Source organism: Halichoeres trimaculatus, unplaced genomic scaffold (genome assembly GCF_033239565.1).
Source record: "Halichoeres trimaculatus isolate MK-OKI-2021-1 unplaced genomic scaffold, fHalTri1.1 fHalTri1_scaffold_16, whole genome shotgun sequence".
In the NCBI taxonomy this organism is placed as follows: Eukaryota; Metazoa; Chordata; class Actinopteri; order Labriformes; family Labridae; genus Halichoeres; species Halichoeres trimaculatus.
The window spans coordinates 4,868,376-4,884,030 of NW_027437194.1; the positions used below are offsets into that span (position 1 = coordinate 4,868,376).

At 40.1% G+C, this 15,655-nt stretch overlaps 1 protein-coding gene across 2 annotated transcripts in view; it reads right to left on the reverse strand.

Annotated features, from left to right (window-relative positions):
• Nucleotides 1-13,154: 13,154 nt before the first annotated feature.
• Nucleotides 13,155-15,655, reverse strand: part of olfm1b (olfactomedin 1b) — a 33,471-nt gene continuing 30,970 nt past the window's right edge. The window contains exon 6 of one of the 2 annotated variants that reach the window (XM_074689926.1): nt 13,155-15,477. In XM_074689926.1, coding sequence (XP_074546027.1) covers nt 14,803-15,477 — 675 coding nt within the window. In that variant the 3' untranslated portion in view covers nt 13,155-14,802. The remainder of the gene's footprint in view (nt 15,478-15,655) is intronic. The other variant, XM_074689927.1, reaches the window with a different exon arrangement.

Sequence of the window (15,655 nt, forward strand, 5' to 3'; positions counted from 1 at the left end):
AAACACATCACAAAAATCTTGCCAGTTGCTGCTGTTTCGTCTGCGTGCTAGTCTGTGCACTTATGATGCTTTTGAGTATCACAACACAATGTTCCAAAACACCCATTTTAGCAGCTGTATTAAAGTGGCAGTCATGTTAACTTTGAGCACCCACTAGTGCTAACATAAATCGGCGCCTGTGGCTGCACTCTGGCACAACAAACACCATGGCTCATACTTACAGAGAGCTACAGCTGCATCCATCTCGGCCACCATCGTTAGAATGTTGCAGATTCGCTTTCAAAAGACGACACAGAGTCCAAGTGGAGTGAGACGTTCTCAGCCAGAAGTCTGATTCTTTTTTCTGCATGTATACACAGACAGGACCCCCTGCTGTGGCTTTACGATTGAGCAAAGACCTTAGTCTGATTACTGTGTGCATGTAAACATTCTGAGTGTGACTATCAAACTGTTATGGTAGCTGTAAATTAGATGGAAACTAATGTGTGTAATCTAATGTTTTGTGATGGTTTTAAATATGGACTGGTGCACCAGTTGATTTTTACTACTGCGCTGTTTGCTCATTGGCTTACAGTCCAAATCAGGAAGAGATGAAAGAGGAACTGGCCAGGCTTCCTTCAGAACAGCAGACGGCAGGTTCGCATCATTTTAACCTCCCACATCAAAGGAAAGGGGCTGCCGTGTGAATACAGTGAATTAGTCTCTCCACAGGTGAGGCATCTGTGTGGCTCAGTTTGAAGAGCTTTATTAGAAGCAGGTGGTGTGGATGTATGCGTGCCTCTGTGATAGGCTCAGAGCGAGGAAGGGGGATTGTTCTTTGTTAACGCCGCTCTTTGATTTTATTCAGCCACATCATTCTGATTTTCCGTCCCTTGGTTTTATTCCAGGTGAGCAGCTGAGGCTGAATTATTCATGATGCTGTCGCAGCCTTCCGTCAAATCATCTGAAAGGAGGGATTAGGAATCAGAACCCGTGAGTCACAACACACAAGGGCGACACTCATCAATTACATCTCACTTCAGGTTACTGAAGATACTGATCTCAGACTCTGAGGCTGCACACTGTGCACTGATTTTGATTCAAAGATTAGCAGAGATTTGTGATTGTGTGATTGGAGGAGCTCTGGTGCAGACCATGAATTTTCATAACTATTGTGTTACACTCTCCTTGGTGTAGTGCACCACAATCAGCTCATTAGTCTCAATGCTGTACAACTTTTTTATTCCATGAACCTTTGGTTGGGATTTCTAAAATAAACATTAAGGGGGGAATGCTGAGGTTTGTCCCCCCCTTTTCTAAATCCCTGTATTAGCTTTACATAATTTACATGGTGGATTGTAAAAGAAGTGTTTTAGATTATTTCAGTCCCTGTCTGGAACGCGAGAGGCCCCTTCACTGTCATCTTTTAAAAAGTCTCTTAAAACCACTTTTCATTCTTTGCCTTTAACCTTGACAAGACTTAGTTTCCTTACCTGATCTTATTCCCTTTTATTTTCTTTAATTTGCTTTCAATTGTTTTCCTATGGTTTTTTTTTTATGTGTCTATTTTTCTTATCTGTTTTTATCTTTTTATTTTCATCTACCTGTACAGCACTTTGTTTACAGCTGTGGTTGTTTTTAAAAGGGCTTTATAAATACAGTTGATATGGTATGGCATCTTGCTCGGCCCCAAGTGTGGTCCCCACAAAAATACAAAAACTGCTCCCCCTGGTGGCTGGCTGCAGTATAGGTCAAAAAAATCCATCTCTCCAGTCATTCCAGATGGGCCATGGTCAAACTTTAGAAAATTAATACACCTCGTAGAAATGTTTCTCACGTCTGATTGTTGTGGTGATTTGGAGATATTATTTGGCTGCTTTGTATTCAGGTCCTTTTTTTTCTTAAGTTTTGTTTCCATTAGTTGTAAGATGTAAAAAAACTAGGCTTTACATCACATTTATAGATGTGATATCAAAAGGGATATATATATATATGTGTATATATATATATATATATATATATATATATATATATATATATATATATATATATATATATATATATATATATATATATATATATATATATATATATATATATATATATATGTATGTATATATATATATATATATATATATATATATATATATATATATATATATATGTATATATATATATATATATATATATATATATATATATATATATATATATATATATATATATATATATATATATATATATATATATACCTGGCTAAACTCAGATCCTTTTTGAGTCCCTCATAACCTCTGACAGGGCTCAGGGTTGAAAACCGTACAATTGTAAAATGTGGAACCACACTGTCCCTATTATATACAGTCTATGGTATGTACATCCAGCATTTGTACTTTATATTCATGTTAAAGATATGAGAAAGCACAATACTCCCCAGTATAAACCTTCTAGGACCATCTTTATGTGAGTGGTCCTCCAGGTTTTTGAAATAGTTGAACATTTTGAAGCCATCTGAAACCCACTGGGGATGACCCTAGGAACCTGACGGACGCACCCTAGAAGTTTCGGAGCCCTCGGGCTTCGTTTTGTGGAGTTACGGCCCCTTTAATGAGAGGCTAAATAAAGGCTTAATTTCTCCGGTAAAACAGCCCGCACAAAAGTGCGATTTTTACAAAAATTTGACCCCAAACCCGGTTCTGAGAAAACTCACTGGGGACGACCCTAGGGACCTGACGGATGCACCCTAGAAGTTTCGGTGCCCTTTTCTTAGAGTTACGGCCCCTTTAATGAGAGGCTAAATACAGGCCTAATTTCCCTGGGAAAACAGCCCCCCCCCCCCCCAGTTATAACTAAGGATGCATCGATCTGAGGCTTAACTATGATTTAGTCTACAAGGTATAAAACTTGACAATCAAAAAGTCATTTCTGTAAATTCTGAAGCATTTTTTTTGACCAATCAGTGGATCGGTGCTTCTGTAGTTACAACCAATCAAACCAAGATGAACCGACCAATCAAATCACAGAACAATCCATAAAGGGCAACAGTCAGCTTCTGAAAAGTTTAAAATTTGAGGCTGTTTTTCAAACAGAAATATTGAAGTGTTGTATCATAAATGTTCAGCCTCTATCAGAAACCATGTTAGCCTCTCCTTCCTGCTGCTGTTTCTAAAGAAGTAACTGAAAAACAAACTGTCTCCTAACAGAACTCACTTCTACACTTTGCCGTACTTGTTTGCCAAAAAAACATGAATGACACTAACTTTCCTAAAAGAAAAAAAAAGCCTTTTGTTAAACTGATGGAACATTTTCAGCCTGGAAAAAAAAATCAATAACAGACTCACACAAAGAAGCAAAAACAACACTTTCTCCCCTTGCGGAGACCATATATTATTGAAAATGACTGTGCAAACATGTGACTCTCTAACAGGCTGGAGCTTGTTGCTTTTCCCTTCCTGTGATGACGGCCAGCGTCCCTGATGAGAAAACTGGCACATCTCAAACATGAACAAGAGTGTGAAATCTCCCGTGTGCACAGATGGCACGCATTTTGTCACCACAGCTTGTTAGCAATACACACCCCCACACAGGCACACACACATGTGCAAGGACACATGAACACACACATGTACGGGTAAAAGCTCGACCCTTGGCAAAAAAACACACCACCCGTATTGTCCGGGTAAAATGCTGCACGCAGCATAACTGACATCGCTATATGTGGCCACTTAAGTGTGAAAGCAAGTGTACTGCATGCTTGGTGGAGCATAGTTACGCTTAGTCACACACCATTCACATATAAACACAAATTATGCTCCCTTAAACACACAAAAACCACATCGCCCAGAGGGTCTTCACTGAAGGTGAAGGAATGGTTGGAAATATGAAATGTTGTGCTCATTAGTCCTTTGCCCATGAACTCACAGGCAGTCAGGGGTTATAAGGTTCAAAGCCGAGTTATTTCCTACATCTTAAAGAATTAGACTGAGGAAAAGCAATGTGTTATAAAGCAGGCTGCCTGGGGATAGTAGCAAGTCATTTTAAAAGGTCACATCTTGTAGACTTTACTGGAGATCCTTTTTTGATTAAAAACTCCCACAAAACTACATTATTTAACAATTTTACCTTAAATTGACTACCATCAAATCATGTGTAAGAGTTTTTACAGCTTAACGGACCATTTTTCTGGCAGAAAGCCCTCATGACAAACGCCTCCTCCTTACAGTTTTAGTTTTATATGTTATCTGAGGTTAATCGAGGAAGATAGAGGAGAAAAAGAAGAAAACTGATGGAGTGGAAATGAATCTTTGATTGGTTTTAAGTAAGCTGAAACCTCTGGTCTCCTAATACGAATCCTGTGTTAAAAAGTTCACAGAGCATCCACTTGAGGCTGGTTGAAGGAGCTCCAGAAACCACACACACACAAAGTGTCAACAATCAGCAGGAGCAGGAAACAAATGGTGGGGGACCCAGTTGCAACAAATAAAAGGATTTATTAACCAATACTCAAAAGAAATTAAATAAAAACAAAACAATGAATTGACAAAGAACACAAGAAACACAAACTATAGAATCGGAATCTGGGCATGTTTGATACCGCTATTTTCCAGATTGTTACCAGTACGAGTAGTCCCTCTTAAATACTCATGGAAACTGAGTATCGGTACCACTAGCGCATTTTAATACATTCATTCATTCATTTCCTGGTGTCTGGAGACTATCCCAGCTGTCATTGGACAAGAGGTGGGGTACACCCTGGACTGGTCGCCAGTCAATCACAGGGCTGACACAGAGACCGACAACCATTTACACACACACTCACACCTATGGGCAATTTAGAGTGGTCAATTAACCTGATGAGCATGTTTTTGGACTGTGGGAGGAGGCCAGGGCACCTGGAGAGAACCCAAGCATGTATGGGGAGAACATGCAAACTCCACACAGAAAGGCCCTGGGCCCTGGGAAGTCGAACCAGTGACCTTCTTGCTGTGAGGCTGCAGCACTAACTGGTGTGCCACCATGCAGCCCCATTTGATACATTGAATTTTAACTAACAGTAACAGATTGTTTTAACAAAAAAATCACAGTCAGTCTGCCATTACATCCAAAATAAAACACAAACAACTCTCCCTGAATTTACGTGTTTTTTTTATACTAACAAAAGCTCAAAATAAAATTAACTTTCAGAGTTTTTGTATTTTTGTTTTTAAAAAACCAGAAGTGCAATATTAATCAGTGTAAGTTTTAATCCATGCACATTTTAAAAAACGGCTGTAGTGCCAAACTGCAGCAATGTAGCGCCAACTAATGGTAAGGAGGACTTATTCAACGTAAGATTTTTTGTCTTGAGCATCAGCAGCCTTCATATGTACCAATACCTTGAAATAAGGCTGGTATCAGCCTGATACCAGACACCAATACTGGTACTTGCCCATCCCTACTGGAAACACAAGGGAAAACACAAAACAAGAAGAACTACGATTAAAACACGAGACACAGAGAAACACAAGACAAGAATCACAAAGAATAATAAGCAAGAAACTCAAAAAACACAAGAACACAAGTGAAACACAAGAAAATCCAAAGTCCAGAAATAAAGAAAAACAAAAACACAAAACCAAATCAATATATTAACAGCATTAATAAACAAGTTTACAGTCTTTTCCAAAGACTTTTGTTACTTTTGAGGTAATCAGAGTTTTACCTATTTAAAAGCATGGCTGACTTAATTTACAGGGAGCATCCTGTAGCTGCCTGCAAAAAAAGCTAAAACCCCCCTCTTTGCCTCATACAAACTAAAAAGCTTTTCAAATCCAGCACCTATAATGACGGGCTTCAAAACTCTGCATCCGAAACAAATTGGTGATGTCACTGAAGCTACATCCATACATTATACCATCTATGGTTTTACAGCAAGTATTGGTGATGTTATGTTATGAATCTCAATAAATGCCAATAAACAACCCTTTGCTGACAATGTTTCATCATTAAAAGGTTGAAAAATTATGATCTTTTTGTTTCTACTTCCATGTAAAAAATATATATAAATAAGCCTCAAACACTGTTAATTTTGTCAATAAAAGGGAAATATGGCTATTAACAATATGGGCTGATATTCCCAGAGGTTGCAGTAGAGTAAAGATTCGAGATCCATGTGCCCATCCATCCTGTCAGAATAAAATACGCATCAATCTGAATAAGTGTCCCTCTTGAGTCTGATCCAGGCAGCATAAATGAATCCTCCAATAATTTGCTTTGCCAAACCATCTTGTTGTTTTATTTGTATCAAGCGAGATAATTGAGCACTGTTTTCTTTATGAGGTACGCATACTCTGTGTTTGTTTGCATCCATGAACCCTTATGAGAGCCGTGCATTACAAAGAATGCTAATTAAAGAGACATTTTGCTACAGAGCAGGTGTTTGAAATGCTGACAAGGACACATTTGTAAACAAAAGCAGAGCAGTGAGAATCACAAAAGTGGGACATCTAGTTTTAACTTTGCCTTTTTATTGGTCTATAATTAAAATGAACGGCCTTTACTGCTGTTGTTTTTCTCTCTCAGTCACATTCTTTATGGTTCTATTGATTTATTATTGGCTGTTATTCCAGCCCACACCGGGCTTGTAATAGTTTTAACACAGAGATCGCTCCTGGCTACTATGAAAACGTGAAACCCAGGTTTTATTTACGTTGTGTTCCCCTGCCTGTGTGATTAATCTGAATGGAAAAAACGCAATTGAATGGGAAAAAGACGGGTGTGCTTGAGAGATGTCAGTATGAGTCTTCTTGCATTAGATATGAAAGGGCTCACAGTAATTGCTTGAGTGTGGGACAGGTCCTAGGCCATGGAAATGTTATTACTGCTGTGTTCTCCTGACATTTAGGGATTAATCAGGGTTTTTATATCTCAAATAAAACTTTAACCATTCAGTGCATTGTGGAGCTCAAAGCGGGAAACCAAACCGAGTGTGACTGGAACAAATTGTATTTCATATTAGAATAATGAGGACAAAAACCTTGGGATTGTTTTAACTTTGCGGCAGTGTCATTGAAACTTTGTAATTTATGGATTGGTCTGACCTTTTCATGTCATGTACTTGGCGCCATCATCAAAATGAAGGTCGCTGAATAGACAGACACCTGGTCCAGAGTCTGAATTTTGATGAATTCAATCCAAACTGGAACTGATGCGATAAAAAGCAGGGAGTATTAGCATGCATGTGTGTCCCAATGTTCATGCATAAACCAAGAGACTCTGCAAGTCTGGTAGAGCTCATCATGGCCACTGTGCTTAGTGACAGTCAAAGCTATCGTTGACTTAATCCTCCAAGTTCAAAAGAAGCGAACAAGTTTTACATCAAGAAATGATCCCTCCTTTGAGCATCTAAGCTTGGTTCTACTTCAACAGATGAACAAATGAACAGCTTCTTTATGATCCCACTTTTCTTTTTCAAACGAGTCTTGACACACAACAACAAGGCAGTAGCTTTATTAAAAGCTGTAACATAGATGGTAAAAATTTTATAGGTATATTTAGCTTAACGACTGCTGATTCATAAAGAAAAGTAGAGCTATGGGTAGTTGAAGCGAATGCTGCAAATTTTCATCACTATCACTATTTTAGCACAGATCGTTTTAACTAGTCGACAGATTCAGGGATTTCAACAAAATATGAATAAGTATTGAACCTCGAATTTAACAGAAACAATCTGGTTTTCGCCCTGGCCGCGGAACTTTGGACCATCTCTATACCCTTGCAAGGATGCTAGAGCGGGCATGGGAGTTTCCCAACCAGTCAGCATGTGCTTTGTGGACCTGGAAAGGCTTTAGACCATGGCCCTCAAGGTATCTTGTAGGGGATAATCAGGGAATATGGAGTCGATGGCCCGTTGTTACAGGCTGTTCTGTCTTTGTATTTCCGGAGTGAGAGCTTGGTCGGTATGTTAAACAGTAAGTCAAACTCGTTCCCAGTTAGGGTTGGACTCCACCCTTGGTCACCACTTCTGCTCATTACTTTTATGGACAGGATTTCTAGGTGCAGTCAAGTGGCTGAGGGAGTCATGTTTGGTGGTGTCAGGATCACATTTCTGCTTTTTGCAGATGATGTAGTCTTATTAGCCTCATCAAACACTGACCTTCACCTCACACTAGGGTGGTTCAGAGCTGAGTGGGATGAAGATCAGAACCTCTTAAGTCTGAGGACATGGTACTCAGTTGGAAAAGGGTGGACCGCCCACTCCGGGTTAGGAGTGAGTCTTTGCCCCAAGTGGGGGAGTTCAAGTATTTCAAGGTCTTGTTCACAACTGAGGGGAAAATGGAGTGAGAGTTTGACAGAAGTCAGGGTGGATACCAGTCCATTGTGTTGAAAAGACAGTTGAGCCGGAAGGCCAGGGTCTTAATTTACCAGTCAATTTATGTTCCGACCTTCACCTGTGGCCACGAGCTGTGGGTAGAGACCGAAAGAACAAGATCGCGCATACAAGCGACTGAAATTAGCTTTCTCTACAGGGTGTCTGGGCTTCCATTGTAATCTATCAGGCAAATTCCACTACCTGCGCCAGGGTGCGCTGGCGCCGAGACATACACTTCAGGTCTATTTTCTGCGCGGCCGCTTCCAAACCTCGTATATTCACGGTCGATACGAAAGCACTATACGGTCACTGTCACTGTTTGAAGTATCAGGAAGATTCCAAATAAAACACAATGCACGAACTCTCAAACCTAACTTTCCCCCATATGATATAACATATGCCACATCTGAAGGCATGTGCATCAGGTAAACAGTCGGTCGGAGGGTCCTAGATGCAACACGAAGGCATGGATGAAGAGAAGTTGATCTTGGAAGTGGATAAGTTCAACATTCTGTATGATCCCAAACATCCTTTTTATAAGGATACAGGCAAAAAGGACAAGGTGTGGACTGACATATCAAAAGTTATGGGAGTGGATGGTGATCGTGTGATATCGCTATTCATACGAGAGCCTGTGACTCTCCGAGGACCAGCCCTCCCCCTCCAGATTGAGTGGAGCAGCGCTGCGCAGCGTGCTGCTTCGTGTGAGGTTTGACAATCGGAGCAAGACCACGGCGCTCCGCTGCACTGCAGGGTGCATGCGGTGGAATTTAGGGGTTAGAGATGGGGTTCGGAGCTTGGACTTCCGGGAGCCGATGCTCTTCCACATCGAGAGGAGCCAGATGTGGTGGTTTGGGCATCTGGTGAAGATGCTTCCTGGAAGCCTCCCTGGTAGACCCAGGACACTGTGGAGAGAGTATATCTCTTAACTGACCTGGGAATGTCTTGGTATCCCCTCAGAGGAGCTGGTGGAAGTGGCCAGGGACAGGAGCCACTGGTTTTCACTGATGGTACTGCATCATATTTCCTTTGATGCACATCATACACCTGGATGGATATGATAATACGTAAACTGATTGTTAAACAGGCGATGAACAGGCCGCTGATGGTGAAGCATGAATGAAACAGCTGGTGCTGATCAGTCAGTGCAGGTAGAGCTTCAGCGCTGTGGATGTTTCGCACACTGTCAGTCAAATATGCAGTCAGCTGTGTTTGAGATCACTCTTCCTCTTGCCATTTCTTTTTTGTTTCTTCTCTCGTGCTATTCGGAGACATTTCCCCTGGCAATATTGCATAATTTCAAATAGACTTGTAGCACGTCTTAAGTGAAAACGCGGTTCAACAAATGAGTCAAATTAAGCGGAATAGCAACTAGCTGTCTGTGTCAGATGCAATCAGGGTTTGACAGTGAGCTTTGCGGGGTTACATAACTTAACCTTGAAATGAACAAAGAGGCCGTAGAGACGCCGCCTCAGAGTCACTTGTGAAGGTGTGTTATGTAACATGGCAAAAGGAGACTTTCCAAATCGTTGCAACTTGCCTCCAGATTCCAAGCAATATGAAGTTTTCAGTGCAACATTAATGCACACTTCTTGTCGGCACACACAATTTTTTCTTTCAGTGATAAGTGGTTTTGTCCTTTGGGATATGTTGCACCTTACAGCTGGCCTGAGCAAGGTTAAAACTCTCTCTGCGTCTGTCCTTTAATCCCAGAAGTGCTGCTGCAGTAGCCGTGGCATTTGGAGGGCAAGGTATACACAAGGCAAATTAGCCCGTAGCACCTATTTAAGTCTGCAGTAAACAAAACAGCAGTGCAGAAATGAAAAGACAGTGCCTGACAGGCAAAAATGATGAAATAAAATGCAACTGTCAGGTTTGCGTGTGTTGGGAATTGGGGAAGTAGAACGGGAGGGAGTGCTGCGATGTCTCTTGATGAGCCAATCACCGCTTAAAGATGTAAATATATTCATCTCCTGACTGACAGCTCATCCTGTCATACGCTGCGAGACCTTCCGACAAACATGTTTCTCACTTCTTGTCCTTTTTTTCCCATCTCCTAAAAACTCAAACTGTTTCTCAGGAGCAAAAAGGCATGTGTTGGCCAACACCAGGAGTGAAAATAGAAGCAATCATTTATTCATTGATTGAAACATCAGAGGACTAAGAGGCAGCGAGGGAGTAGGAGCAACAGAGAGCGGGAAAGAAAGACTGGCTGGAGGATAAAGGAGAGAAAAAACAGAGGGTGGTGGTGGTTTGGGTAAGTGGATTGGACGAAGAACAAAGAAGGAGAGAAAATGTTGAGCGAACAAAAGGGGATCGTTTTTTCTTGATGAGAAGACATCAAAACAAAAATATATGAAATGTCAAGTGAATGGACAGGTTATTCCACTCAGAACTATTTTTACAGGGTGAAAGATGAAAAATGGTGACTTAAAATAAAAAGAGGCAATCTACAGATGCTGCCAGAGTTATTGTCAAGGTACAATTGAGAAACCGTCCCAGCTTTCATGTTTTTTTGTGTTGTTGCGATGCGTCTGTGGCACAACTAGCCATCAAGCTAACAAGCATTTTCAACTCAACATTACAAAAGGAAACCAAAGTGTATTTGCTTCTTTCCCTGACAATGGCGGACATTTGTGTTATCACTAATACCTCACAGATAATATGGGACCATAAAAGAATGAAGCTTACAAGGTTGTCTAACAAATCTATTTTATGATTCTACCCAACCAAGACCATCTCTGGCAGTATAACTCCTGGGAGTTGTTGTCCAACTAGCAGTGCATTTTGAAAAAAGCAAGTCTGCATTTGCTGTGGAAATAAAACAGTGGCCAAAATTGTTAGAACACCTGACGGATCTGAAAGACTTGACCTTTTTGTTGCCTCCAAGACATGCTCATGAAACAAACAAGATGGTGTCAGGTTTACTGTATTTTTCTACTTTTAGCTCTAATCTTTTGTAGGTCCCTCTTGGTGTCACTTTATTTCAGTCATTTTCCATCTCGACCAAATTTATTCGATGGGTTTTAGGTCTGGTCTTGAGGCGGCCAGTCCAACATTTTCACTGTTGCATTTTATAAGAAAAAAAACCTTAATCTCCTTATAATCGCCTATATTCTACAGAATATAAATCAAAAACAATGACTTTGTGGTTATTCCCTTTGTATTCTGGGTATGTTAAAGGCCAATTTAACAAAACAGCCAAAACCTCTTCGATATGCCAAGCGTTCCAATAATTTTGGCCGCCACTTTTTTTCCCAAAAATAATTAAATGTTGGTTCAGGACTTGTAAAAATAAGTCAATAGTGAAACTAAAAGCTGTAGTGCACCCTGAATAACAATACCAAATTATCCATTAATGTTCTTTAAAGCTTAAAAGTTCCAGAGAGGTCAAACTGTTCCAGCTCATGAGGTTGTTTACGTTAGCTAATGGCTGGCTAACTGTATAGAAATACAGTGACATTTCTTTGCCTGCAAATTTATCTTTTCACCCCTGAGGTAAAACATCTGGGCAAAAATAAAAAAGGAAACAAATAATATATATGACTTAGTACAATGTTGGATGAGTTCTTCTTATTAGCTAAAGCTAACATTTTTCTTTTCTTACAAAAAATATAAAGCTGAGTCCGTGGTTTGTGCAGTAATAAACCTCAAAGTTATAGCCATTTGCTGAAGGAAGAAACAAGCTTATTTGTTTCAAGCTAACATGGGTTCAAGACTCTTTGCTGCCATGTGCTAGCAGAAAAAAAAAGAGCTTTAGCATCAAAACTTTGGGTTTTAAACAAAAAATAAAAAATAAAACTGTTACGCAAACTAATCTGCTATGGGACATCGTTTGAGCGTTTTCTGAAATTCTTAAGTTTTAGGAAGATTGAAAAGTTTCAGCTTAAAATGTTATGTTAGCAAACTTTAAGCTACTGCTCAACAGATGAAACAAGACAGTGGTGGCTCAAGTCTTGAGTGAGGTAACACTTCTTTTTGAATTGTGAATGTAACTTTTGTTTTATGAGGTAAAATACTTCGGCATCCAAAAGAAACAGAGCATAGCTTTAAGACTCAAACAAACAAAAAAGCTAATCGTAAATTTCTTAAAAACCAATTTTGAACTTAAACTTAAATGTCGCCCAAATAGCCAACGAGTGTTTCACTGATTGTCAATTAAGAGGAGAAATTAGTGATAAGTAAAACTGTTAAAGCATATAATTTGTTCAAATATGTCCTCCATAAAGTAACCATAACCAAGTAAGCAACCACAAAGTTAGCCTAGCCATCTGATTAACAAACTAGCTATTAAGCTAACAAAGATCTTTCACAGATGCCCTGAGCTACCATGACAATAAGAAATGAATTATGTTCTCTGAATATGTCAAGTTCCAGTGTGGTCAAGCTGTTTCATCTGCTAATTAGTTAGCTAGTTAGCTACTTGTCAGCAGATCTTAGCAACACAAGCCATGAGTGCTGCTGCGCTCCTTTGCCTGCAAACTGATCTTTTCAGCAATGAAGTGAACACTCTTGACATACAAATATGCAAATTTTGCTCTTAACCTTCAAGAGAACTCACAGCTAAGTCTTCAAGCTAGACTCAAGGAACAAACTAGCAAACAAGGTTCTTATTAGCGACTGTTTGCTAACAGACCAAGCGAAGCTGAAGCTGTAAAACCTCTAAATGTAGCAGACCAACACACAAGCAGTCATGTCAAATCTCGTCAGTTAAACTTTGTATTTGCGAGGGAACTTTATTATTAAAATGGTGAAAGCCATGCTTTAAGACATCTTTTAAAACCATGATATTCCATGCGAATGCGAAACACACTCTCCCCTCTCTGCTGAGCTGAAAGCAAAGTTTACTCTGTAATCTTCCTAAGGATCACCCAAAAGGACAGATATAAGAGCATTATTTCTGATGTGAATGTGATCTCCGTATGGACATACTTAGCGCTAAGTGTGCTGTCACATGGCTTTGTAAGGCAACAACCCCAAGCATCAGATTTCTCTGTTTTATTGACACGAATCATTAACTATCTCATCTCAGATACAACACATGGCCAGCAAAGCGCAAAAAGAGTGAAAAGCTTTTGTCCTCGATAAGGGTATACATTTAAACAGCATTATCCTTCTCTAGCAGTGGGGGAGAAACATGACATGAGACAGGATTATCCTCTTACAGAAAACTCCCTACTACAGGCGCATGATGTGAATTGAAGATACAAGGACCAGGATCCAGGGATACAATACTTGATACATTCTGTTATTTTTTTTTTCTCTTCTGAGAGATGTGAGCTAGATAGATTCCTCCCACACAGTCCAAATAAATAAATACAGAGAGGCAAAACCGGTGCCAACAGTTACAGTGATACAAGAACATTTGAAAAATCAAACCAAAGCAACGAAAGAGAAACAAACAAAACAGGGACTTAATAGTACGAAGCAGGGAAAAAAGTAAACATCTTTGCAAATGCTGGAATCCCAAAGGTATTCTACCTTGTTTCCCCTCCCTCCCTAATTTTTTTTTTTTTTTAGTATCATACAGCAAAAGACATTCAAAAGAGCAGACCGGAGTGATAGAAAACACTCATGCAAAGAAAGCCTTTTTCACACATAGTCACTAACACAGGAAAATCATCTCAAACAACAGCGCTGTCAACAGTCAGTGCCTTCAGGTCTTTTATAGCGAATGTTATTGTTTGCTGTTTCTCTACAGACTTTTGATTTTGCTACTGTTCTCGATAAAAACGATATGACAGGCTTCAACCGTTAGGCCAACAAGGCTTCTGACCAGACTCACCTCCCATTTCTTTGTCTGTTCATGGAAATGAGGAGGGGGGTCCAACAGTTTATTAACCAACAGTCTTCATTTTTAGGACCCCCCCCTCTTGGCTAAAAGAAAAGTTCAGCTGGGAGGATTTCTGCAGAAGCACCAGAGCCATGAAATGAGCTTAGGTTGATATTCCCATATATAAAAAGAAAAGGCGTGATGTTATTTTTTGGCATCTGTTCTTATTCTTTTAAACTTTTGTATATATTCATCTACTTGTACAATCATTTTCGATGCGGTAAACAATTAAAGAGTTTCATTCCAAAATGAAAAAACCTCTAAGAAAAAGATGGCGTCTATCAAAATAAAGTCCACTATGAGTAAATATTAAAGATAGAAGTTGTATTAAGACCTTTTATGTACAAAACAGCTCTCATCTGTGATGTGTGATATGAACTTATAAAGCTTTGTTTTTCTATAACAAATATATCACATTTTGGAATGAAACTCTTTAATTTGACACTTTTTTTCAGTCTCATGAGTATGCACATTCAATCCAGTTTGCATTCTCTGATGAAGCTCAGTCTTTCAGGAAAAATGTCTTGATATAAATAGAATGGTCTCACCATAGAGTCTTTTTCTTTCGCAGATATATTTTCGTATATATGGAGATCTCTACACAGACAATATGTATTTTTTGTATGTAATCCTCTTTCTGTGGTTACAGTTCTTCTGAGCGAATAACGTGGAACAACGTGACGTTGTAGAGCACCTGGTGGCCATTGTTCCAAGCATAGAGGGCACGGTCACGCGGGTTGTAGTCCAGCATGGAAATATGCGAGTACTTATTCTGGAAGGCAATGTCAATGTACTCGTAAGTAGAAGAGTTGGTGGAGTAGGCGTAGTAAACCTTAGTACCTCCTGAGTAGCCGTTAGTGACGTACAGCGTGCCACAGATCATAAAAGACTCGCCTGCACTCCTTTTGGGGTGGTTGGTGGTCCAGCTCTTGACGATCTGCAGCGTGTTTGGGTTCAGCTTACTGATCACGATATTCCCGGCGTTCTGGTTGGTGGCGTAAACGGCCCACAGGCCTCCTTCGTCCACCATCAGGTCAATGTCAGAGTGACCGCCCCAAGCGTAGTGATATGCATTGTTAAAGCCGGCGTAGTCAAGCTGCCGGGACTTGCTGATGGTGGAGGATCGGAAGTCGAACTTGATGATGACGTGGCTCTGGAATTTGTTGAAGTAGATTGAGCCGTTGTAAACAACCTGCCCTGTTCCCGACCACGGGTGGGGGAGACGGTGGGACGTGAAGTTGTCTGACGTCATGAAGTCCTGCATCGACTTGTACTCCCGGACGAAGCGGTTGTTGTGGTAACCATCCATATACCAGACCTAAACAACAGGAGGAGAGTGAAGAGTTAGAAACAAACTCAGCAGAGCTAGAGGTAAAAGTGTGCTGGTACTAAAACTAGTGCTGAAGATTTCAATGATACGGCTTTGAATGAGAAAAAAAAAGTGAACAGATGTGTCTCTACTTCACCTATATTGGGAGCCAACAACAGTGGAGTGG